At 47.3% G+C, this 26,089-nt stretch overlaps 1 protein-coding gene across 9 annotated transcripts in view; it reads left to right on the top strand.

The window, feature by feature from the left end:
- Positions 1 to 26,089, top strand: part of MIER3 (MIER family member 3) — a 262,722-nt gene that overhangs the window by 221,656 nt on the left and 14,977 nt on the right. For all 9 annotated transcript variants that reach the window (XM_069222367.1, XM_069222376.1, XM_069222395.1 and 6 more), the window contains one exon: positions 20,009 to 20,154. In XM_069222367.1, coding sequence (XP_069078468.1) covers positions 20,009 to 20,154 — 146 coding nt within the window. The remainder of the gene's footprint in view (positions 1 to 20,008; positions 20,155 to 26,089) is intronic.

Genomic DNA, 26,089 nt, shown 5'->3' with positions numbered 1-26,089 from the left:
AGTGCTGACCTGTCTTCCTTCTTCGTCGACCAGCTTCGAAAGGTAGCTCTGGATGGGTAGTATCTTCTACTCCCCCTGGACTCCACAGACACTTACAGACTTGGTCACCTCTCTCCACGGGTTTCCAACTTGGGTATTCCAATGTTGGTTCCTTGCAGACTGTTCTGGGTGTCTTCATTTTCTTCTTTTCATCCTTTGGGGTGGTTTGGGGGAAATCCAGAGTTCTGCTCCTACATTCCTGGTCGCTGGGGAGTTACTACATTACTTATCTGTGTGGTTTTCTAGTACTTGCAGTTCCCCACTACACAATTTGCTTAACTAGGTGGGGGCCCTGTGTTCGCATTCCACTTTCTTAGTATATGGTTTGGGCACCTCCTACGGCTACTATTGCGTATTGCTATTTCACACTTTATTCTAACCTTTTCATGCCTCTCACTGTTTATTAGTGTCTATATAAAGTGCTGTGTGACTAACAGTGGTATTGCATGAGATTTGCATGTCTCCTAGAAAAACCTTGGCTGCTCATCCACAGCTACCTCTAGAGAGCCTGGCTTCTAGACCTGCCTACACTTCACTGTGAGGGGATACCTGGACCTGGTATTGTAAGTACCATAGGTACCCACCACACACCAGGCCAGCTTCCTACAGTCTTAATAAGAAGGCATGCGTGGCTTTGATTCTCTAGTTTTCAAACCAGAATTACAGCAAGCAGTCCTTAACATGTCCTTTAACAAGGAGCATATTTTTGGCCCTCAAGTGGATTCTACCCTTGAGAAGCTGAAAAAGACACAGCGAAGGCCATGGATGCTCTGTAGTCCCTCACACAAATGGGCACTTTTTGTCAGCCTCCTTTCAGAGGTTCTTACAAATGCACATACTCCAAGGTGTCTACTTCCCAAACCAGAGAGGTTCTACCCTCCTCTTCTAGGGGTTCCTACAGGGGGTCCTACAGAGGCAATAACCAGGGCAGAGGGAAAAGCACCGCCTTCGAGGCTCTTCCTCCACTGCAAAGCAGTGAATACCTCGGTCTTCTCCCTGCTAACTCTAAACCTCTGTGTGGGGACGGCTTTGAGATGTTCATACAAAATGGGTCAATATCACCACGGATGAATGGGTCCTGTAGGAAGTTGGCTCTCTATATACTATTTCAAAGTAAGAAATAGTGTGCACAGAGTCCAAGGGTTCCCCTTAGAGGTAAGATAGTGGCAAAATTAGATAATTCTAATGCTCTATTTTGTGGTAGTGTGGTCGAGCAGTAGGCTTATCAGAGGGTAGTGTTAAGCATTTGTTGTACACACAGGCAATAAATGAGGAACACACACTCAAAGCCTTACTCCAGGCCAATAGGTTTTTATATAGAAAAATATATGTTCGATGGCATATGTTGCTGCAGATACACATGTTTCGCACAGTCCGCTGCCTGGTGTTGGCCTCGGAGTATTACAAGTTGTTTTTCTTCGAAGAAGTCTTTTTTGGTCACGGGACCAAAGGACTCCTCCCTCTTCGGCTCCATTGCGCATGGGCGTCGACTCCATCTTAGATTGTTTTTTTCCGCTGTCGGGTTCGGACGTATTCCTTTTCGCTCCGTGTTTCGGTTCGGAAAGTTAGTCAGAATCTCGGAAGAAAGCGTCGGTATTGTTCCGTTCGGTATCGGGATAGTTAGGTACATCGACACCGATCATCGGAAGACTTTGGGGTAGCTTCGATTCCCCCATCGGGGCCTGGTCGGCCCGACCGCGTGCGACATCGAAGCCGATGGAACGGACCCCGTTTCGTTTCTGCCCAAAATGTCACAGTAAGTATCCTTATACAGATCAGCACTTGGTCTGTAACTTGTGCTTGTCCCCCGAGCACAAGGAGGATACCTGTGAGGCCTGTCGAGCCTTCCGGTCCAGAAAAACACTCCGGGACCGAAGAGCCAGGCGTCTACAAATGGCGTCCAAGCCAACAAAACAACGTTTCGACGACGAAGAGGAAACATTCTCGGTTCCGGAATCAGAATCCGGAGACTCCGACGTCGAACAACAGCAACAAACAGTGAGTAAGACGTCGAAAATTAAAACCATCGAGAAGACAAAAGCCCAGGGGACGCCACTGCCAACAGGCCATGGCTCGACCCATAAAACCGGCGACCCGTCAAAGGCGCCGAAAAAGGGCACGCCCATAGCGAAGACACCCGACTCCGGTCGAGGGACCGCCATGGAGCAACATCGGAGCCGAGATAGCGGCTCCGAGAGGCAAAAACAAGATGCCGGCACCGAAAAACATCGGCACCGAGACACACTGCCGAAAGCCACAAAAATTCTGTCGGTGCCGAAGCCGAAAAAAGATTCTCTCTCGGCGCCGAAAACTTCCACACCTTCATCCTACACAGAGGAACAAGGAATAAGTGGCCAGATGCACAGATTTGGACAAGAGCTCCAAAGTGTAGAATCAGACTACACACAAAAGAGACTGTACATCCAGCAAGACACAGGGAAGATATCAACCCTTCCCCCAATAATGAGGAAAAGAAGGATCGGACTTCTCAAGGATGACGCACAACCACAAGCCAAAGTGGTTAAAAAAGTCACGCCTCCGCCCTCTCCACCACAACAGGCATCGCCGGCACAAACACCGCCACAAATGCACTCACCAGCGCAAACTACCATAAGTCAAGATAATCGGGATCAAGACGCTTGGGACCTATATGACACCCCAGTGCCGGACAATGATCCCGATTCATACCCCACAAAGCCGTCACCGCCAGAGGACAGTACCTCATACTTGCAACTGGTGGCTAGGGCTGCAGAATTCCACAATGTCCAACTGCATTCCGATCCTATAGAGGATGATTTTTTATTTAACACCCTCTCGGCTACACATAGCCAATATCAATGTCTCCCAATGCTACCAGGGATGTTACGGCACGCAAAATTTTTTTTTGAAGAGCCCGTAAAATCAAGAGCCATCACCCCAAGGGTGGATAAGAAATACAAACCACCACCCACAGACCCAGTGTTTATTACTTCGCAGTTACCACCTGACTCCGTAGTAGTAGGGGCAGCTCGCAAGAGAGCAAATTCCCATACATCTGGCGACGCCCCACCTCCGGACAAAGAAAGAAGAAAATTTGATGCGGCAGGAAAAAGAGTAGCATCACAGGCAGCCAACCAGTGGCACATCGCAAATTCTCAAGCGCTGCTGGCCAGATATGACCGCGCACACTGGGATGAGATGCAACTTCTCGTAGACCATCTTCCCCAGGAATACCAAAAAAGGGCGCAGCAAATAGTTGAAGAGGGACAAACGATCTCAAACAATCAAATCCGCTCTTCACTGGACGCAGCTGATACTGCAGCGAGAACAGTCAACACTGCTGTCACCATAAGGAGACACGCTTGGCTCCGCACTTCAGGCTTCAAACCTGAAATCCAGCAGGCTGTCCTTAATATGCCCTTCAACGAGAAACAACTTTTTGGCCCTGAAGTGGACACAGCCATTGAAAAACTTAAAAAGGACACAGACACGGCCAAAGCCATGGGCGCACTCTACTCCCCGCAGAGCAGAGGCTCTTTTAGAAAAACTCCATTTAGAGGGGGGTTTCGTGGCCAACCCACAGACACCACCAGCCAACAAACAAGAACCACACCATATCAGGGTTCATTCCAAAGGGGAGGTTTCAGGGGATATAGAGGGGGTCAATTCCCAAGGAGTAGGGGAAGATTCCAGACTCCAAAAACACCTCCACCTAAACAGTGACTTTCAAGTCACACAACCCCTTCACTCAACACCAGTGGGGGGAAGACTAAGCCAATTCTACCAATCTTGGCAGCAGATTACAACAGACAATTGGGTATTAGCAATAATCCAACATGGCTATTGCATAGAATTTCACAAATTCCCACCAAACATCCCTCCAAAAACACGCAAAATGTCACCACAACATTTAGAACTTTTAGGACTAGAAGTTCAAGCACTACTGCAAAAGGATGCAATAGAGTTAGTACCAGTACAACAAAAAAACACAGGAGTTTACTCCCTGTACTTTCTAATTCCAAAAAAAGACAAAACATTAAGACCAATATTAGATCTCAGGACACTAAATACCTACATCATATCGGACCACTTTCACATGGTCACACTACAAGACATCATTCCACTGCTCAAACAGCAAGATTACATGACCACATTAGACCTAAAAGATGCGTACTTTCATATACCGATACACCCTTCTCACAGAAAGTACCTAAGGTTCGTATTCAAAGGAATACATTACCAATTCAAAGTGTTGCCATTCGGAATAACAACTGCACCAAGAGTGTTCACAAAATGTCTAGCAGTAGTAGCAGCACATATCAGGAGACAACAGATACATGTGTTTCCTTACCTGGACGATTGGCTAATCAAGACCAACACAGTAAAAAAGTGCACAAACGACACCACATATGTCATACAAACCCTTCACAAACTGGGTTTCTCCATCAACTATACAAAATCACACCTCGAACCGTGTCAGACACAACAATATCTAGGAGCAACCACCAACACATCAAAGGGAATTGCCACTCCAAGTCCACAAAGAGTGCAAGCATTCCACAAGGTAATAAGTGCTATGTTTCCAAACCAAAAGATACAAGCAAAATTTGTGCTAAAACTTCTAGGCATGATGTCATCATGCATAGCCATTGTCCCAAACGCAAGACTACACATGCGACCCTTACAACAGTGCCTAGCATCACAATGGTCACAGGCACAGGGTCAACTTCAAGATCTGGTGTTGGTAGACCGCCAAACATACCTCTCGCTTCTATGGTGGAACAGCAACAATTTAAACAAAGGGCGGACAGTTCAGGACCCAGTGCCTCAATACGTTATAACAACAGATGCTTCCATGACAGGGTGGGGAGCACACCTCAATCACCAACAGCATTCAAGGACAATGGGATGTACACCAAACAAAATTTCATATCAATTACCTAGAACTGTTAGCAGTATTTCTAGCGTTAAAAGCCTTTCAACCCATAATAACACACAAATACATTCTTGTCAAAACAGACAACATGACAACAATGTATTACTTAAACAAACAAGGAGGAACACACTCAACACAATTGTGCCTCCTAACACAAAAAATATGGCAGTGGGCGATTCACAACAACATTCGCCTAATAGCACAATTTATTCCAGGGATCCAAAACCAACTAGCAGACAACCTTTCGCGAGACCACCAACAAGTCCACGAATGGGAAATTCACCCCCAAGTTCTGAACAAGTACTTTCAAATTTGGGGAACACCCCAGATAGATTTGTTTGCAACAAAAGAAAACGCAAAATGCCAAAACTTCGCATCCAGGTACCCACACCGCGAATCACAAGGCAATGCTCTATGGATGAGTTGGTCAGGGATATTTGCATACGCTTTTCCCCCCTCTCCCTCTCCTTCCATATCTAGTAAACAAGTTGAGTCAAAACCAACTCATACTGATAGCACCCACATGGGCAAGACAACCTTGGTATACAACTCTACTAGACCTTTCACTAGTACCGCATGTCAAACTACCCAACAGACCAGATCTGTTAACACAACACAAACAACAGATCAGGCATCCAAACACAGCATCATTGAATCTGGCAATTTGGCTCCTGAAATCCTAGAATTCGGACACTTAGACCTCACACAAGAATGCATGGAGGTCTTAAAACAAGCTAGAAAAGCTTCCACTAGACACTGCTATGCATCTAAGTGGAAAAGATTTGTTTGCTACTGCCATACCAATCAAATCCAACCATTACATGCCTCTACAAAGGACATAGTGGGATACTTACTACATTTGCAAAAAGCGAATCTCGCTTTTTCATCTATAAAAATACACCTCGCAGCAATATCTGCTTACCTACAAACTACTCATTCATCGTCTCTATTTAGAATACCAGTTATTAAAGCATTCATGGAAGGGCTAAAAAGAATTATACCACCAAGAACACCACCAGTTCCTTCATGGAACCTTAACATCGTCTTAACAAGACTCATGGGTCCACCTTTCGAACCCATGCATTCCTGTGAAATGCAATATCTAACCTGGAAAGTCGCATTTCTCATTGCAATCACATCCCTCAGAAGAGTAAGTGAAATACAGGCATTTACCATACAAGAACCATTTATTCAAATACACAAAAATAAAATAGTTCTAAGAACAAATCCAAAATTTCTACCAAAAGTAATCTCACCATTCCATTTAAATCAAACAGTAGAATTGCCAGTGTTCTTCCCACAACCAGATTCCGTGGCTGAAAGGGCACTACATACATTAGACATCAAAAGAGCACTAATGTACTACATTGACAGAACAAAGCTAATCAGGAAAACAAAACAACTGTTCATAGCTTTTCAAAAACCACACATAGGAAATCCAATCTCTAAACAAGGCATTGCTAGATGGATAGTCAGATGTATTCAAACATGCTATCTTAAAGCCAAAAGAGAATTGCCTATTACACCAAAGGCACACTCAACCAGAAAGAAAGGTGCTACAATGGCCTTTCTAGGAAACATTCCTATGAGCGAAATATGTAAGGCTGCAACCTGGTCTACGCCTCATACATTTACTAAACACTACTGTGTAGACGTACTAAATGCACAACAAGCTACAGTGGGCCAAGCTGTACTAAGAACATTATTCCAAACTACTTCAACTCCTACAGGCTAAACCACCGCTTTTAGGGGAGGTAACTGCTTTATAGTCTATGCGAAACATGTGTATCTGCAGCAACATATGCCATCGAACTGAAAATGTCACTTACCCAGTGTACATCTGTTCGTGGCATTAGTCGCTGCAGATTCACATGTGCCCTCCCGCCTCCCCGGGAAGCCTGTAGCCGTTTAGAAGTAGATCTTAAATCTTAAACATTTGTACATTTGTAAATAATTATTATAAACTTTTTATGTACATACGTATTCACTCCATTGCATGGGCACTATTTATAGCAAACAACTCCATCCTCACCCTCTGCGGGGAAAACAATCTAAGATGGACTCGACGCCCATGCGCAATGGAGCCGAAGAGGGAGGAGTCCTTCGGTCCCGTGACCAAAAAAGACTTCTTCGAAGAAAAACAACTTGTAATACTCCGAGCCCAACACCAGGCAGCGGACTGTGCGAAACATGTGAATCTGCAGCGACTAATGCCAAGAACAGATGTACACTGGGTAAGTGACATTTTCATTTCTTAGTTTATTTTAAGAACCACAAGTTCAAGATTTTGTAGTAAATGCCTAAAATGCAGGGTACTCCACACAGGTAAGTTAGGAACTTTGAATTAAAGCAATATCATATACAGTCTTTGTTAAAATGGCAATACGTTCCTGGGGGAGGTAAGTAATGGTTAGATTGTGAGGTAAGTAAGACACTTACAGGTCTTAGTTCCTGGGCATAGGCAGCGCACCGTTGGGCGTTCAGGGCAACCCAAAAGTTACCGCACCAGCAGCTCAGGGCTGGTCAGGTGCAGAGGTCAAAGAGGTGCCCAAAATACATAGGCACCTATGGAGAACAGGGGTGCTCCGGTTCCAGTCTGCCAGAAGGTAAGTACCTGTGTCCTCGGAGGGCAGACCAGGGGGGTTTTGTAGAGCACTGGGTGGGACACAGGTAGGCACACAAAACACACCCTCAGCGGGACAAGGGCGGCCGGGTGCAGTGTGCAAAGCAGGTGTCTGGTTTTAGATAGGTTTCAATGGAGGGACCTGGGGGTCACTCTAGTGGTACTGGCAGGCACAAGGGGGAGGCTTCTAGGGACAGCCACCACCTGGGCTAGGCAGAGGGTCGCCTGGGGGTCACTCCTGCACTGAGGTTTGGTTCCGTCAGGTTCTGGGGACTGCGGGTGCAGTGCTTGGTCCAGGCGTCGGGTCCCTTGCTACAGGCAGTCGCGGTCAGGGGGAGCCACTGGATTCTCTCTGCAGGCTTCGCTGTGGGGTTACAGGGGGGTCGTCTCGGGCTACTCACGGGCTCGCAGTTGCCGGGGAGTCCTCCCTGTGGTGAGTTCTCTGGATCTCGAGCTGGGGGCGTCGGGTGTAGAGTGTGAAGTCTCACGCTTCCGGGGGAAGAGTGAGTTCTTTGAAGGTTGCTTCTTTGTTGCAGAGCCGCTGCTCACAGGAGTTTCTTGGTCCTGGGGGTCAGGGCAGTCCTCTGAGGCTTCAGAGGTCGCTGATCCCTGTTGGATGTGTCGCTGGTTGCAGGTTTTCGACTCTAGAGACAGGCCAGTAGGGCTGGGGCCAAAGCAGTTGTCGTCCGTCATCTCTGCAGGCTTGTAGGTCAGCAGTCCTCCTTTGTTGTTCAGGTTGCAGGAAACCGATTTCCTGTTCTGGGGTGCCCCTAAATACTAGATTTAGGGGTATGTTTAGGTCTGGGAGGGCAGTAGCCAATGGCTACTGTCCTGGAGGGTGGCTACACCCTCTTTGTGCCTCCTCCCTGTGGGGGGGGGGGGGCACATCCCTAATCCTATTGGGGGAATCCTTCAAACTCAAGATGGAGGATTTCTCAAGGCAGGGGTCACCTCAGCTCAGGACACCTTCGGGGCTGTCCTGACTGGTGGGTGACTCCTTGTTTTTCTCATTATCTCCTCCAGCCTTGCCGCCAAAAGTGGGGGCAGTGGCCGGAGGGGCGGGCATCTCCACTAGCTGGGATGCCCTGGGGCGTTGTAACAAAAGGGGTGAGACTTTGAGGCTCACCGCCAGGTGTTACAGTTCCTGCAGGGGGACGTGAGAAGCACCTCCACCCAGTACAGGCTTTGTTCCTGGCCACAGAGTGGCAAAGGCACTCTCCCTATGTGGCCAGCAACATGTCTGGTGTGTGGCAGGCTGGCAGAAACTGTTCAGCCTACACTGGAAGCTGGGTATGTTTTCAGGGGGCATCTCTAAGATGCCCTCTGGGTGTATTTTACAATAAATTGCATACTGGCATCAGTGTGCATTTATTGTGCTGAGAAGTTTGATACCAAACTTCCCAGTTTTCAGTGTAGCCATTATGGTACTGTGGAGTTCGTGTTTGACAAACTCCCAGACCATGTACTGTTATGGCTACCCTGCACTTACAATGTCTAAGGTTTTGCTTAGACTCTGTAGGGGCATAGTGCTCATGCACATATGCCCTTACCTGTGGTATAGTGCACCCTGCCTTAGGGCAGTAAGGCCTGCTAGAGGGGTGACTTACCTATGCCACAGGCAGTGTGAAGTTGGCATAGCACTCCGAGGGGAGTGCCATGTCGACTTAGTCATTTTCTCCCCACCAGCACACACAAGCTGAGAGGCAGTGTGCATGTGCTGGTGCAGTCTTCAGCCTGCACCAGAATAACGAAGGAATCTCCCTTGAGGTGAAGGAGTCACTTCCCTGCTTCAGCAGGCACCCCTTTGCAGTGCCGACCGGTGGCGTGGGTCCCCTTTCCTGACAAAGTGCGTGGATCCAGCAACACGGGTGGTGGACTGAAGTTGTCCCGATGTTCCTGAGGTCCAGCTGTCCAACTTTGGTGGAGGTAAGAGCTTGCCTCCCCATGCAAGACAGCACTCCCATGCACTGCATATTTTGCAGTTGCCAAAGGTTGTGTGCGACCTTCCACGAAGTTCTTTGTGCATAGCACAGCTCTGGCCCCCAGCACTCCATCCTGCGATGCACAGCTTCCTGAGCAGTGTGCATGTGCTGAGTGAGGGGTCCCTAGGGTGGCATAAGACATGCTGCAGCCCTTAGAGACCTTCCCTGGCATCAGGGCCCTTGGTACCAGGGGTACCAGTTACAAGGGACTTACCTGAGTGCCAGGGTTGTGCCAATTGTGGAGACAAAAGTACAGTTTAGGGAGAGACTGCTGGGGCCTGGTTAGCAGGGTCCCAGCACACTTTCAAATCATAACTTAGCATCAGCAAAGGCAAAAAGTCAGGGGGTAACCATGCCAAGGAGGTATTTCCTTAAATCTACAAACTGCAAAAAAGAAGCAAAGACGACTTCTGCAACATTGTATCTTCAGCTCCTGCCAACAACTGCAACTGTTCCCAGGTCGTGCATCATCAGAAGACTACCTGTCTTCAGCCTACACCAGAAGAACGAAGGAATCTCCCTTGAAGTGAAGGAGTCACTTCCCTGCTTCAGCAGGCACCCCATTGCAGTGACGACCGGTGGCGTGGGTCCCCTTTCCTGACGAAGTGCGTGGATCCAGCAACATGGGTGGTGGACTGAAGTTGTCCCGATGTTCCGGAGTTCCAGCTGTCCAACTTTGGTGGAGGTAAGAGCTTGCCTCCCCATGCAAGACAGCACTCCCATGCACTGCATGTTTTGCAGTTGCCAAAGCTTGTGTGCGACCTTCCACGAAGTTCTTTGTGCACAGCACAGTTCCGGCCCCCGGCACTCCATCCAACGACACACAGCTTCCTAAGTGGTTCTCTGGCGGCATGGGATCCTTTTGCGTTGGCCTCCATTTGCACCTTCGTTGTGACTCCTGTGCATGCTGCCTGCTCTTCTGAGGGCTTTCTGATTTGCTGAAAGACCCGTTTGTCTCACCCTCCTGGGGAGAGGCCACCAGGTCCATCCTGGTCCCAGGAAGCATCATTTTCAGCTAATCGCAAGTTTTCCATGTGCCAAGGCTTGTTGTCACAATACAGCGATGCAAACCAGACTGCAACCATCCATTGGGCGTAGGACATCATCTGCACCAACCAGGAACCTGCATCCGTCTTTTTGGGTGCAGTACTGATTGTTGTTCTTCACCGGTGGTTCTTCTTTTGCACCTTCATCTGGGTTAGCAGGGGCTCCTGTTATCCCTGGACTCTTCAGTGCTTCTTGGACTTGGTCTCCTTCTTCCACAGGTCTTCAGGTCCAGTAATCCATCATTGGTGTCTTGCAGTCTTTTCTGGTTCTTGTATTATCTTCTATCACGACTTCTTGTGTGTTCTAGGAATGTTCCTGTGATTTACTCCTACTTTCCTGGGCTCTGGGGTGGGTTCTTTTACTTACCTTTGGTGTTTCTAACACTCCCAGCACCCCTCTACACACTACACTTTACTAGGTGGGAAACCAACCATTGGCATTCCACTATTTTAGTATATGATTTTTGTTCCCCCAGGTCCATTTCCAACTATTGTGATTTTCACTATTTGTACTGTTTTCTAATGGTTTACTTACCTGTTTTTGGACACTAGTGTATATATTGTGTATATTACTTACCTCATAAGGGAGTATAGTCTCTAAGGTATATTTGGCAAGTGTGACACCAAAATAAAATAAGTTTATTTTTGTACCACTGAGCATTTTCTTTCATGTGTGTAAGTACTGTATGACTGTAGTGATATTGCATGAGCTTTGCATGTCTCCTAGTTAGGCCTTGGCTGCCCATCCACACTACCACTAGAGAGCCTGACTTCTAGACACTGTCCTACATACACTAATAAGGGATAACTGGACCTGGTGTAAGTGCCTGTGCTACTCACTAGAAACCAGGCCAGCCTCCTACACATGGACATCATTTTTTATACATTATCTTTATATTCCTTACCTCACCCGCCTGTGGCAAAACAATCTAACAAAGGACTCAATGTCCATGCGCAATATCACTCAGAGTAGTTACTCGATCTCGTGACTCGAAAAGATTCTTAAAACAACTTGCAACACTCCGAGCCCAACACTAGATGGTGGACTTATACAAAGCATGTGAATCTACAGCACTATATGCCATGAACAGGTGTCTACTGGGTAAGTAACATTTTCCTTCTAATGTAATCAATTAATCGGGGTTCTTGTAGAGTGTGGCTAATCACCCGTTTGGGTCTAAAAGAGGAGGGATGTTGGGGGAGGAGGTGTTCGGCAGCTTAGTTGAAGCACTGGATGGCCAGTTCATTCGAAGAGCCAGGACTTGAGGTCCTTCTTGAATTGAGGCAGAGAGGGATATTGCCGGAGATAAAGAGGAAGAGAGTTCCAGGTTTTAGTGCTGAGGTAGAAGGATCTTCCTCCGCCTGTGGTCTTGCAGATCTGTGGGAGAGTAGCCAAGGACAAGTGAGCAGAGCTGTCTGGTGGGTATGTGGAAGGCGAGGTGGTGGTTGAGGTATGCATGTCTGATGTTGTGAAAGGCCTTGCAGGTGTGCCTGAGGAGCTTGAGAGTGATTTTTGTTGATTGAGAGCCAGTGTAGGTCTCCCAGGTGCTTGGAGATGCGGCTGCGGCGAGGAATGTCAAGGATAAGTATAGCAGGGGCATTCATAATTTTTTGCATCTTCTTTTGGAGCTTCTGGGTGGTGCCTGTGTAGAGTGCGTTTCCATAGTCGAGCTTGCTGCTGATGAGCACCCTGGGTGACTGTTCTTCTGGATTCGATGGGGATCTACTTGAAAATATTTTGAAGCAGGCTGAGCATGAGAAAGCAGGATTACAAGATGGTTTTGATTTGGTGGTTCATAGAGGATGAGGGGTAGAGTATGATCCAGAGGTTACATGCATGGTCAGTCACTGTAGGGGGAGCTCATAGTGTTGCGGGCCACCAGGAGTCGCCCCGGGCGGTAGGGGTGTTGCCCAAGACAAGGACTTTTGTCATGTCGGAGTTAAGCTTGAGGCAGCTTTCTTTCATCCAGGCGGCGACTGCCTTCATCCTGTTGTGGAAGTTTGTCTTCGCAACTGTAGATACGACTGAGAGGATCAGCTGAGTGTCGTCAGCATAGGAGACAATGTTGCATCTGTGGTTTCTGACTATATCTGCTAGCGGGACCATGTAGATGGTAAAGTGGTGGAGCCTTGGGGAACTCTGCAGCAGATCTGTGTAGGTTTTGATGTGAATGGTGGGAGCCTGATTTTGGGTTCGGCTGGCGAGGAAGGGAATGTCTTTGCCGCAGATGCTGGCGTCGTGGGGTCTTGCGCAGAGGGTGTGGTAGGAGACTGTGTCCATGGCAGCTGAGAGGTCCAGGAGGATGAGAGCTGTGGTTTCACCTCGGTCTACGAGATTGCTGATGTAGTCTGTTGCGGTGAGAACAGTCTCTGTGCTGTGGTTGCTTCGGAAGCCAGGATGTGATTGGTCTTCAATTCTGTGAGTTAGACGTTGATGACTCTCTCGAAGACTTTGCCCAGGAAGGAGAGTAGAGGGATGGGTTTGTAGTTCTTGCGGTCTGCGGAGGGTTTCTTCAGCAGGGGGTTGATCTCTGCATGTTTCCATTCTTCAGGGAAGGTGACAGTCTCGATGGAGCAGTTGATGGTGCGGCAGAGCTCGAGGGCAATGGTGTAACTGGATCAGTGGAAGATGTGGGGGGGGGGAATCTGAGGGGGCTCCGGAGTGGATGGTCTTTATGATCCATAGGGTGTAATCAGTGGTGAGGGTGGTCCGCTTGGTCAGGGTTGGCTGGGATCTGGAACTTTAGGATGCTGCGATTGCAGGTGGGTCGTATGTTGTGAAGCTGTCATAGTTGATGGATATCTTGTGGTAGAAGAAGGTGGCGAGGTTGTTGCAGCGGGCTTGGATTGGGGGGGTGTCTATGGTGTCAGTGCTAGGTCTGGTGAATTATTTGATCACTGTGAAGAGTTTATTGCTGTTGTGAGCGCTGGCGTTGATTCGTTCTTGTATGGTGGTTTTCTTTGTGGCTCCGATGAGGCAGTGGTGTCGTGTGGCTGTGGTTTTGAGGGCTGTGTGGTCTGCCGGGGTCTTGCTGCACCTCCATCTTCTCTCGAGTCAACTACAGGTGCGTCTGGACTCTTGAAGGGCAGGGGAGGACCAGCTGGCTGATGTATGTTTATTTCTTGTGTGTATATATAGTTGGATACGTGTATACACATTTCTTTTTTTTTTATTGCATAGGAATGTTATATACATATTTACTCGAGTATAGGAACTTTCATAGATTCACATGCTTGAATCATTCCCCGTCGTCGAAATGGGAGTCCCTGGTGTAATAGAAAAAATCATACTCCATAGCATATAAAGCTCAGCGGCACTAGGCCTCTTAATTTAGTAACATCTCAGTCATTTTATAAAATAGGACCAAACTTAAGAGACAACCAGTCAGCTCTCACCACCCTCTAGAACCCTCCTGTGAGGACCTGATTTCCCTCAGATTTTCCAGCGCACATTGTGCCAAGGAGTCTCCTCTTAGCTCTGCTCAGTTTTTTCCTCTCAGAAATCCTTTGAGTGGATTTGGATACTTTCTCTCTTCAGGAATAATTCAAGGTGGTTCAAACTGGCTACCATGTCCAAGACACCTAAAAAAGGGCTTTTTAGAGCCTGTGCTACCTGCATGAAGAAAAGGCTGCATGTTGATGATCAGCATAAGGAATGTATATATTGTCTCTATCCTAGCCATAAACCTAGAGACTGCAAGGTATGTAGAACATTTTCTACTAAGACTCTTAATGACAGAAAGGGTCGTCTTCTCATCTGGCTACAAGAGTTGAAATCCAGGGACAATCCTGTCTCTGATGAGGACGGTGCCTCTTCTGTTTCTGTGGTGAAAACGCCTGTCAAACGACAATCTGAAGTTTCTTCAGAGGAAAGACCAAGGAAAGTTGTAAAAAAATTTGCTGAGGCATCTTCAACAACTGGTAGCCCTTCAAGGATGAAGACAAAAGCTTCAGTCTTAAAGTCCAAAAAGAAGCTTTTTGAGCCGTCGACACCACCATTCAAGGTGAAGCATACCTTCAAGAAACCAACTTCTGCGCCGTCGACAGGATAATCATCGTTGGCGGCGCCATCGACGACTCAAGTTCTGATGATGACTTCCACCGTCACCACACTGTCTGTCTCTATGGCGAGATCCAGCTCTTTGTCGATGATATGCTCCTCCTTGTCGACGGCACATCCTATAGCTTCACCATCGGCTTTGATACTGTCGACGCTCTCATCGACAACTGATTCGTTGACACTGCTTCCACTGGTGACGGCTTTGTCGATAGACCGTCGACTGCACGTCAACGACATTCGAACAGTCTGACGACTCTGCCTTTGACGTTCCCACCGTCGACGACAATCGATACGGCGATGCTCTTGTCGACGATACCACCTTCTACGCCACCACCGTTGACGATAGACTACAGTAAAGTTTCAGAGGCCATGTTACTTGCCTCTGTTTTCGTCAGGGGACCAGGATGCTCACAGGAGAGTGAAAAAGTATCGCCTAACGCCCTCAGTTATGTCTCCTAGCAAGGTTTCCAGCCTTTTACCCTCACATCTCTTAGATGAAGATGATTCAGATGAGGAGGGTATTTTTGGAGTGGCCAGCAGCCCTTCCCAGTTAAGGGCTAAATGCCAAGAATACTCGGATGATGATGCTTCATATTATACACAAGGCTGTTATGAGCAGCCGGCGCTGGTTGGTCTTCCCCCGGGCTGGTTTCTGACTTACAAGCAATGTTGGCGGACTATCAGGAACGTATTCCAGCTAAGCCTTTGTCGGTGCAACAGCTGATACTTCCGCCTCCGCCAGCAGCTCCTCACTTGCAGAAGCCGCATCATACACCTCAGCTAAGGTCACAGCAGTCCTGTGTGACTTTAAAGAGCCCCACAGGAAAATGGTCAGAACTATACCCATCATAGACCATGTTTAGAGCCAGGACCTGAAAATTATGCAGAATCCGGCAACGGTCCTTGCAGTTCTGCCGAGACTGGATAAGAAATATAAACCCACGGAGGATGCTCCGGCTTACCTCCCAGGACACCCGAAGCCGGACTCTGTAATAGCGCCAGCCGCCCAACGTCGCTCTGGGAACCCCTCTACGCCATTGACATCACTGCCAGATGATGAAGGGAGGTGCTTAGATAATATCGGCAAGCGTTTCTCCTCCATGTCCGTTATTGTTGTAAGGGCGGCCAACTCCCTTGCTCTGCTAGGCAGATATGATCGGCAGCTCTGGTCAGATATGTCCCATTCATTGGAAGAGCTTTCAGACACCTCCAAGACAGAAGCTAGGAAAGTTCTGGTAGAGGGCCAGCGATCTTCAGTTGAGATCGATTGTGCACTCGATATAGCGGCAATGGGCTTCAGATTGCTCGTGGGTTCAGCTGTGTTGAGGCGTCAAGGTTGGCTCAAAGCCACCAACTTTTGGCCCGAAGTACAGACTAAAATACTAGATCTTCAATATGACGGAGAAGCTCTATTTGGCAAGCACGTCGACGACGACTTGCAAACCATCAAGTCGGACATGAAAACAGCTAAATCCTTAAGCACTCTGCATTACAGACAAGTGCCCTTTCGTGGTGCTAGGGGCAGAGGTCAACCTTCCTTTCGTGGGGGATACCAACAATATAGGTACCCATCCTATTCTTCCACGTTTCAGCCTTCTAGGACACAATGCCATCCGAGGCAACCACCTTCCACAGCATATACTAGGCCCTACCACAAGAGCAAACAGGGGCGTCAACCTAAAGAATCCGCACGTAGACAATGACTAACAACAGGTCCTATACACTCTCCTCCCTCAGTTTATCACGGAATTCTAAAACATCATATCCAACGCTGGCAACAAATAACCAAAGACAAGTGGGTGCTGGATGTCATCCGCTTTGGACACCTGTTGGAATCCACCCAGATCCCCCCTTCGATGCCTCCACCCCAGATTTGTCAAAAACACCTTAGTCTACTCCGCTTGGAGGTAATAGCCATGCTGAAGAAAGGGGCTATAGAGTCTGTTCCGCATTCCCAAAGGGTTTTAACTCCTGCTTCTTTCTCATCCGAAAAAAGTCTTGCCTATGGAGGCCAATCCTGGACTTAAGGGAGCTAAACAAGTACCTCAAGAAGCAAACATTTCGGATGGTCACCCTACAAGACGTCCTCCAGCTTCCGAACAGAGCAGACTACATGGCCTCTCTGGGCCTTCAGGACACGTACTTTCACATTTCCATTCATCAGCTCTACAGAAATTACCTGAGGTTTGCGGTCAACGGCAAACATTTCCAGTTCAAGGTCCTTCCCTTTGGCCTACATTCAGCACCACGAATCTTCACCAAATGTCTAGCTACAGTGGCGGCCTACCTAAGGAGAAACAATCACCAGGTTTTTCCTTACCTCGACGACTGGTTGGTAAAAGCTCCAGATGTCCAGTCAGTAGAAAACTCAGTCAAGGCGACTGCGCCTTTTCAAGGAATTAGGCCTTACGCCCAACAAAGAAAAATCGTTCCTACAGCCATCGACCCCATTAGCCTTCCTAGGGGCTGTCTTAGACACACAATGATCCAAAGCCGATCCAGCACCGGACCAACAAACAAGGCTAATACAGCTGGCAAGGCGCGTCCAAATAAAAAGATGTCTTTCAGTTCGGCAGTACAAGTCCTTGCTGGGCATGATGTTGTCATGTATAAGCCTCATTCCATTCTGCCGCCTGCGAATTTGCCCAATTCAGGAAGAACTGGACAGGCAGTGGATGCAAGCACGGTGAGCCTTTGAGGATACCATCCTCGTAACTTGCGCATGGTCTATTCTCTGGGGTGGTGGACGAATCCTAAGAACATTTCCAAAGGACTCAGGTCCTCCAATGATTGTAACTACGGATGCATCGCTCACAGGATGGGGCACATGCTTGCAGGACCTTCGGGTCAGCGGCAAGTAGCCACCCTCTCACCGTTTGTTCCACATTAATCTTCTCGAGCTGAGAGCAGTCTATTATGCCTTGCAAGCCTTCCTTCTAAGGATACGAGGATCAGCAGTACTCGTCAGGACAGACAATACCACCACAATGCACTACTTAAACAAGCAGGGAGGAACACTTTCTCACATACTCTCTCGAGAAGCACAAACCATCTGGAAATGTTGCATTCACCACTCAATACACATAACTGCAGAGCATGTCTCAGGCCTACAGAATACCATCACGGATTCGCTAAGCAGATTGGCGAGGTCCTCCCACGAGTGGGAAATAGACCAGAGAACGCTAGATCAAATATTCGACCAGTGGGTAAAACTGATTCTGGACCTATTTGCATCCTCCCGAAACGCCAAATGCCAACATTATGCAAGTTGGCATCACCAGCAGGGATCATGGGGGGATGCATTTTCAATCGCATGGTCAGGGATCTAGCCTAGGCTTTTCCTCTGATTTCTCTGGGTGATCAGGAAGATGAAGTCTGAATCCTGCCATCTGATCCTCATAGCTCCAGCGTGGCCGCATCAACCGTGGTACACGGAGTTGCTTCTCCGGTCGGCCTCTACATCCATCAGACTCTGACCAATCCCAGAGCTGCTTACCATCAATCGGGGGCAAGTGAGGCGCCCGGACCCCAAGTCTCTGTTTGCACGCATGGCTCCTGAGTACAATGAATTCAGCCTTCTAGATCTACCGTCTGAGTGCAGCGAAGTGCTAACTAACGCACGTGCAGCTAGCACTAACAAATCTTACCGACTAAAATGGAAATGATTTTGTGTATGGTGTGAAACCCAAAATATGCACCCTCTCTCCGACGACACAGGAGGCAGTGTTGCCATATTTCTTACAGCTGGCACGTTCCTGTCTAGCCCATTCCCCAGAGTCCATTTAGCTGCCATCTCCAGATACAGAAGAGTACCAGGCAAAACCATCCTTATGCTCTCTCAGATTGGTAAAGCAATTTCTGAAAGGTCTTTTAGATCTTTTCCTCCAGTAAAGGCTCTGCCGCCGGCATGGCAACTTAACATCGTCCTTGGCCAGCTTATGAAGGAACCTTTTGAGCCTATTCACAGGGCGGACATCAAGTACCTCACTTGGAAAGTGGCTCTCCTTCTCACCCTTTCTTCGGCGCGCAGAGTTAGTGAAATTCAAGCTTTCACTATACAAGAACCTTTTCTGTAGTTCAGACAGGCTAGAGTCATCCTGTGCACCAATCCTAAATTCGTTCCTAAAGTGCCTTCGGAGTTTCACATCAACGAGCCGGTGGTGCTCAAAACTTTCTTCCCGAACCCGCAAACTGCTGCAGAAAGAACTCTCCTTTCACTCGACCTTAAAAGATGCATAAAATTCTATCTGGACAGAACAAAATCTTTCAGACCGTCCACTCGGTTATTTGTAGCATTCAGTGCCGCTAGAAAAAGTCACTGTGTAATGAAACAGACTATATCCCGATGGAATAAAGACTAAATCATATTCTGCCGTTAGAAAGCAGGAAGACCATTGCACACAAGCGTAAGGGCGCATTCTACCAGAGCTATGTCTGTCCTGTGCGCTGTTTGCTGGTGTATCAATTAAAGACATCTGTTGTGCTGCAAGATGGAGGACAACTCGCACTTTAATGCAGCATTACTTCTTGGACATGAAGTCACTTCGGGATGCAGCCGTTGGTCAAGCTGTCCTTCAAAACCTGTTTCAATGAAGGTGAGCTAAATCGTTATTTCCCTCCATCCTCTTGTTTTCTCTTATATCACATTTTCTTTATAATAATGCTGTAGATAATAGGAAGGAGTGTATGTACATATTATCATGCCAGTTCGCATTTGAGTACTATGCTGCTATCTATAGGACGAAAATGTGTTATCCGCTGCTTACTATTCTGATTCAAGCATGTGAACCTATGAAAGTTCCAGTACTGGAGTAAGAAACTAGTTACTTACCTGTAACTGTATTTCTCCAGTATCGGAAACTTTTATAGATTCACATGCAACCCACCCTTCCTCCCCTGTGGAGCTCACCTTCATTTTTCCTCAGTCCTAGATCCATTATTGCACTTGTGCTTGGAAAATCTGAGGGAAATCATCTCCTCACAGGAGGGTTCTAGAGGGTGGTGAGAGCTGATTGGTTGTCTCTTAAGTTTGGTCCTTTTTTATAAAATTACTGAGATGTTATAAAATTAAGAGGTCTACTGCCTCTGAGCTTTATATGCTATTAAGTATGATTCTTTTCTATTCCACCGGGGATTTCCATCTCAACGACGGGGAATGATTCAAGCATGTGAATCTATAAAAGTTTCCAATACTGGAAAACAACAGTTACAGGTAAGTAACTTGTTTCTTCTACCCACCATCCGCTGTTTGTGATAATACTAGAAAGTATACAAATACATTAACTGCTTGCTATTCTGAATCTGTTGAGTTTCCCTAGATAAGTTTACATTTGTTCTTTCTAGGGATTACATGGATCGTTTAGTAGATGAAGCGGAAGCTCTTGGAGTAGCAGAACATTCGTCAGCCTTAAATCCCAACAGCAGAACTGAAAACATTCCTGACCCACAACTCAGCATCCTGAGTTCTATAACTACGAACGATTTAACAGGTATTTATTACTCTATTAAGAGTTCAAATCTAATCTAGCGAAATGCTTTCTCACAATTGCTGTGAGCACAGTTGATTGGTGTTACTTAATTGGTAAATTGTTAAGGCACGATGATCTTCCTTGCCACATGTCTGGTGAAAATTTGTTTGCAGCATGTGCAACAGTAGATCACATTCTAGGCACATTCCACATCTAGTGTTGGACGCCAACATTGCAAGTTGTTGTTCTTTGAAGTAGAGGTTTCTGCTTCAAAGTTACTCCTGATCCCTACCTGAAACTCACAATGCACAAGAGTAAAAATTCCACTGAATTTGGACGTTCTTTATTGGAGCTTGAGGACAGTCGTGCTCAGTATCCACTCGTTTGACTCAAAGCACCAGAATCATCTCTTAATAGACACACTCTATAACTGTTGACTGCTTCGGAATCAACCTCACTGAATCAAACTATATGTTCTGGCAGGCCTTTAGGAATAAGAACACCATCAGTTGCTAGAGGGAATATCGGTCAATGTACTACAATAATAGCTTAAGCTATCCTGAGCCATTGACTGAGCCCAGTGTCAAAGACATTTAGAAGACAGACTATGACAGAGAGAGGGCAGGCCAGAGAGAACAGAGTCCAAAATATGTTTTTCCCTGATGACTCAGACTTCAGAGAGGAACCATATCCAGAGCCCCCAGTGAAACCTTCAGCCAGGAGAGACTGTTCTTATACTGTTCATTGTAGGAAAGTGCCCCTTTCTGACATATCACCCCCACTATTTGCCTGGTAATTGATGCATTTGTGACTCAACATACACTGGGTTCCTGCTAAACATGTCACAGTGCCAGATCTCTTTCCCTAAAACTGTACAGTTGTTCCTCAGTTGACCATACCTTTGGCATCCCTATAAGTCCCTAGCAAATGGTACCCCTGGTACCTAGTGCATGGCTATGAAAGAGAGTCCCCAAGGGCTGCAGCATGTATTGTGCCCACTCAGTTCTAACTGGCCTGCCACCACCAGACACGTTTCTGACTCCCAGGGTTGAGAGCCTTTGCTCTCAGGCGGATAGAAACAGTCTGCTCTGGGAGGGGTGTTAGGACACTACTTCCAACAGGATGACCTGTGAATCTGCATTCCAAGGTAGGGGGCTGCCCTTGGTTTGTAGTTCTGGCTTCCCTCAAAGGAGAGGATGCCGACTCCCCCCCCCCAATTTATGCCCTGGACATGCAGGAAATTTAGTAGTCAGGAAGGTGTGTCCATCCCTCAGGTCAGTCCCACTACTAAGGTGAGCTGCATGACACAACACTTAAAACTCTGCCATCTTGATGTTGGCAGAACTAGGAACTCTGGGACAGAATTATGCCCACCTCCCAAATGAAGTGGTCATATAGGGGGGTGTAGTGACCCCAGGGTTAAGTAGCCCATTGAAGTCTACCCTGCACTACCCGAAACGCCCCTAAATTCAGTGTTTAGGGGAGCCCCTGGCACCAGCACAAGGGAACTTCTGTGGAGTAGCGGAGCTGCTCTGCTGAATTCTTGCAGGCACCCAAGAACTACTGAAGAGGACTCCAGACTGCCAAAACCGCTGCCGGACTGCACCCTAGTCCCCCTCCCCTGCCAGAGTCGAACTGGGCCAACAGTGCCAGTGTGGTCCCTAGCCCCTCCAGAGACATTTTATTGTGGGTTTCCCCACTGAGGCTTCACACCGTGTGCCCAGTACCTACCTTAAGTCCTGAAGATTGGTCCCATAAGTCCCTGTAATATACCTGTTTGCCTCATTTAGTTTTCCTCCATAGGATAACATTGCAGCTTTTAAGAATTGCACTCTCAGCTTTTTTAAACTGTAAAGATTTGTTAGATGGTAAGTGTGGCTATAGATACACATGCTGTGCATAAGCTCGCCATCTAGTGATAGGTTCAGAATGGTACAACTTGTTTTTCTGTAAAGAATGTTTTCGAGTCACGGGATCAAGTGACTCCCGTTGGTGATAGTGTGCATGGGCATCGAGTCCTTTGTTTTTCTCTACCTTCGGGTTCGGACGTGTGTTCCTCTCGTTCAGAGTTCTCTGCTCCATACAGTCCAAAACTGTATTCTTTCCGTCTTTCTATTGTTGGTATTGTTTCGATCACATATTATTCCAGACTTTATCTTTCGGTTCCATTTTACACCCTAAATAAAATTTCAGCCCTTTGGGGTGGACACAGCCCTCTCGGGCCCTCTTCGGTTTTGCTCTCAATGCTACTCCAAATTTCCACACACTGACCACCACCACCAGGTGTGTAATTTGCCTCTCCCCTGACCACAACAAGCCGACCTGCGAAGCATGTTTCTTTCGATCAAGAGACACTTAAAGATCAAACAGCTTGTCGGATGGAAATGGCGTCTCGAACACCAGATGACACACCAGACATCTTCTGCGAGGAGCATGCACAAGAAGAGTTGGAGCAGGACGAGGCCTTCTCCATTCAAGACTCTGACTCTGATGTATAATCAGACATCGAAAGTCAACTGTTGCAGTCTGCGCAAACCATGAATAAAAAGACTCCTTCACTATCGACCTAAACAACATTGAAAGAGGTCACCGGTCCGCCACTGCCTTTTAACCACAGTCTGATCCAAGAAGCTCATTCTGATGCCCCGCCTTCCATCTTGGCATCGAAAAAAGCCAAAGGGGAATCTTCGGCATCGACCTCCAGCACTTCTACTTCGGCTCCAGCATGACCGAAGATACATGGTGCTTGGACTTTCAGCGATTCTGGACAGTATCTAACCACCCCCCTTTCACCTGTGGAACAAATTGTAGAAGTTATGGACGTTCGTCAGCGCCAACTTCAAATACAACAGGGAACAGGGAGAATTATAACATCACCTCCTCCCCCCTTTAGAGAGGAAACTGACTTTCCAAGAGGTTCTTGATTCCTCTCTGCCTCCAAAAAAAAGGCTACAAAAGAAGACTCCTTTTCTTACTCAACCCTCTCCACAACATACTCCTCTACCAGCATATTCTCCTCCTCCTTTGGGGTTCACACCACCCAGTTCACCACCTTTGAACATAGCTCTTTATTTAGAGTTCCTGTCATTAGAGCTTTCATGGAAGGCTTAAAACGCATTATTCCACCCAGAACACCACCAGTTCCATCTTGCAATCTAAATATAGTGCTTACAAGACTTATGGGACCACCATTTGAGCCTATGCACTCGTGTCAAGTTGACTTCCTAGTGGCAATTTCTTCTTCAAGAAGTAAGTGAAATCCAAGCCTTTACTCTTGAGGAACCTTTCTTCCAAGTACTAAGAACAAATCCAAAGTTTCTACCAGAAGTTGTATCACCATTTCATATAAATCAAACAGTGGCACTGCCAGTCTTCTTCCCACAGCCAGATTCTGTGGCAGAAAGAGCTCTACATACATTAAACATCAAAAGAGCTTTAATGTGCTGTATAGACAGAACTAAACCATTTAGAAAGACTAAACTACTATTTGTAGCTTTCCAAAAACCACATACAGGCAATCATATCAAAACAAGGTTTAGCAAGATGGATTGTAAGGTGCATCCAAACATGCTATATCAAAGCAAAAAGACAGCTTTTAGTTACTCCCAAAGCACATTCTACACGAAAGAAAGGTGCAACATTGTTTTTTTAGGGAATATACCAATGGCTGAAATATGTAAAGCAGCTACATGGTCAACACCACATACATTCACTAAACACTACTGTGTAGAAGTATTATGACAACAAGGAGCCACAGTAGGTCAAGCTGTTCTAAGAACATTATTTCAAACAACTTCAACTCCTACAGGCTAACCACCGCTAATTTATGGGAGGACAAACTGCTTTGTAGTCAATGCACAGCATGTGTATTTGCAGCTGCACATGCCATCGAACTGAAAATGTCACTTACCCAGTGTACATCTGTTTGTGGCATGTTCTCCTGGCATACTGGTGCCCCCATGTAAGTCCATAGCATATAGTACCTAGGTACCCAGGTCATTGGGGCACCAGGGGTTCTCATGGGCTGCAGCCTGTATTATGCCACCCATGGATGCCCATGCAAAATGTGTCTGCAAGCCTGCCATTGAACCCTTTCACTGCAGGTCACTGCACCAGATCACTGTAAGTCACCCCTATGGTAGGCTCTCCTAGCCCAGAGGGCAGAGTGCAGGTACCTGTGTGTGAGGGCACCCCTGCATGAGTAGAGGTGCCCCTACAAACTCAGGCTCTATTACACTAGACTTTGTAAGTGCGGGGAAGCCATTTTACCCGTGCACTGGAAACAGGTCACTACCTATATCCAGCTACATAATGGGAACTCCGAACCTTGGCATGTTTGGTATGAAACTTGTTGGAATCATACCCTAATACTGTTGCCAGTATTGGTTGTATGATTCCATGCACACTCGGTGCTCCTGAGAGAATCCCCAGCATTGCTCCAACTAGTCTTCTGGTGTTTTCCAGGCAACCTACGCTGCTGCCACCCCTCTGACAGGTTTCTGCCCTCCTGCTGCTTCACCAGCTCAGGCAGAGTAAGGCAGAACAAAGGATTTCCTGTGGGACAGAGAGGTAACACCCTCTCTCTTGGAAATAGGTGTTACATGGTTTGTGTGAGGCAGCCTCCTCAAGCCACCAGTATGCTTGGTGCCCTCCTTGCATAAACCACTTTGCACCAGTCCATTGACCCCCAGGCCCTGTGCTGGCGCACCACTGGACAATGGAAAGGGGAGTGACACCAACTTGAGAGACGGTAAGCCCTTGCAGGACAATACCCTGTGAACTACGACTTTTGCAGCTACCAAGGCTTGTTTGTTCCTCCTCCAAGGATCTTAAGGCTCCGTGTAGCCCCAGCACTCCTTTCTGCAAAGCACAGTCTCCTGCCTGCTGCTCCAGCATTGTGGGACTCCTCTTCAGGTGTGCTAAGTGGGCCTTACTGCGACTCCTGTGTCTGCTGCCTGTGCTTCGCCTGTGGGGGGGGCTGCCTCCTCTTCTTGTGACTCTCCCAGCTGCTGAGGGTCACCCCGGACTTCCATCCTTGGGTTGAGACCCCTGGACCTTGCTGGTCTTCTTCAGCCTTGCAAAACCTTCTTCTCGGACTCTTGCATTTGCCAAGGCTTGTTGGTGGTTTTCAAGCACCACTGACCGACTGCATCACGACTGCTGACGTGGTACATCACTTCTGGAACTCCTCTTCTGCTACTGTGCTGCACTGCTGACTATCTTCGTCCACCATTGACCTGGTCTGCATCCACAGAAGGGTGGGTAGTGGCTCTTGCCACAACTGGACACTCCATCACGAAATGGACTTGGTCCCTTTCCTTTGCAGGTCCTCTTCTGTCGGGATCCACCTTTGGGTTCTTAGTCTTGTCTGGGTCTTGCACAATCCTTTCCCAAATGCCTCCAGTTGGGTTTGGGGAAAACCAGATACTTGCCTCTCCTCTCTTGGTCGCTGGAGGGGGGACCCTGGTACTTAACTTTTGGGGTTCCTAGTTCCTCAAGGGCACGCCAACCATGGTTCACAGCACTTTTAGAACTCTCAGTTGTTCCACATCAAAAGCTTCCCAACAGACCTTCTGACACAAAGACAGGGTCAAATCAGACATCCAAATCCCAGATCGGTCAACCTAGCGCTATGACTCCTGAGGTCATAGAATTTAGTTATTTACAATGACCACAGGAATGTATGGATATTCTTAGACAAGCACTCAAACCCACAGCTAGTCAGTTATGCAGCAAAATGGAAATATTTTGTTTCCTATTGTCAAACACAAAAACATTGACCCTCTCAAGCTAACAGTTCAAGACATTGTATGTTGTTTGCTATATTTACAAAACGCAAGTCTAGCTTACACATAATTCGTTAAACATTTAGCAGCCATAGCTGCATATCTTCAAAACAGCATATTTCTTTGTTCAGAATTCCAGTTATCAAAGCATTATGGAAGGACTCAAAAGA

The sequence above is a fragment of the Pleurodeles waltl genome, chromosome 1_1, assembly GCF_031143425.1.
Source record: "Pleurodeles waltl isolate 20211129_DDA chromosome 1_1, aPleWal1.hap1.20221129, whole genome shotgun sequence".
Taxonomy (NCBI): domain Eukaryota; kingdom Metazoa; phylum Chordata; class Amphibia; order Caudata; family Salamandridae; genus Pleurodeles; species Pleurodeles waltl.
Note: the sequence above shows the minus strand (reverse complement) of the source record. Positions and strands in the feature narration are given on the sequence as shown.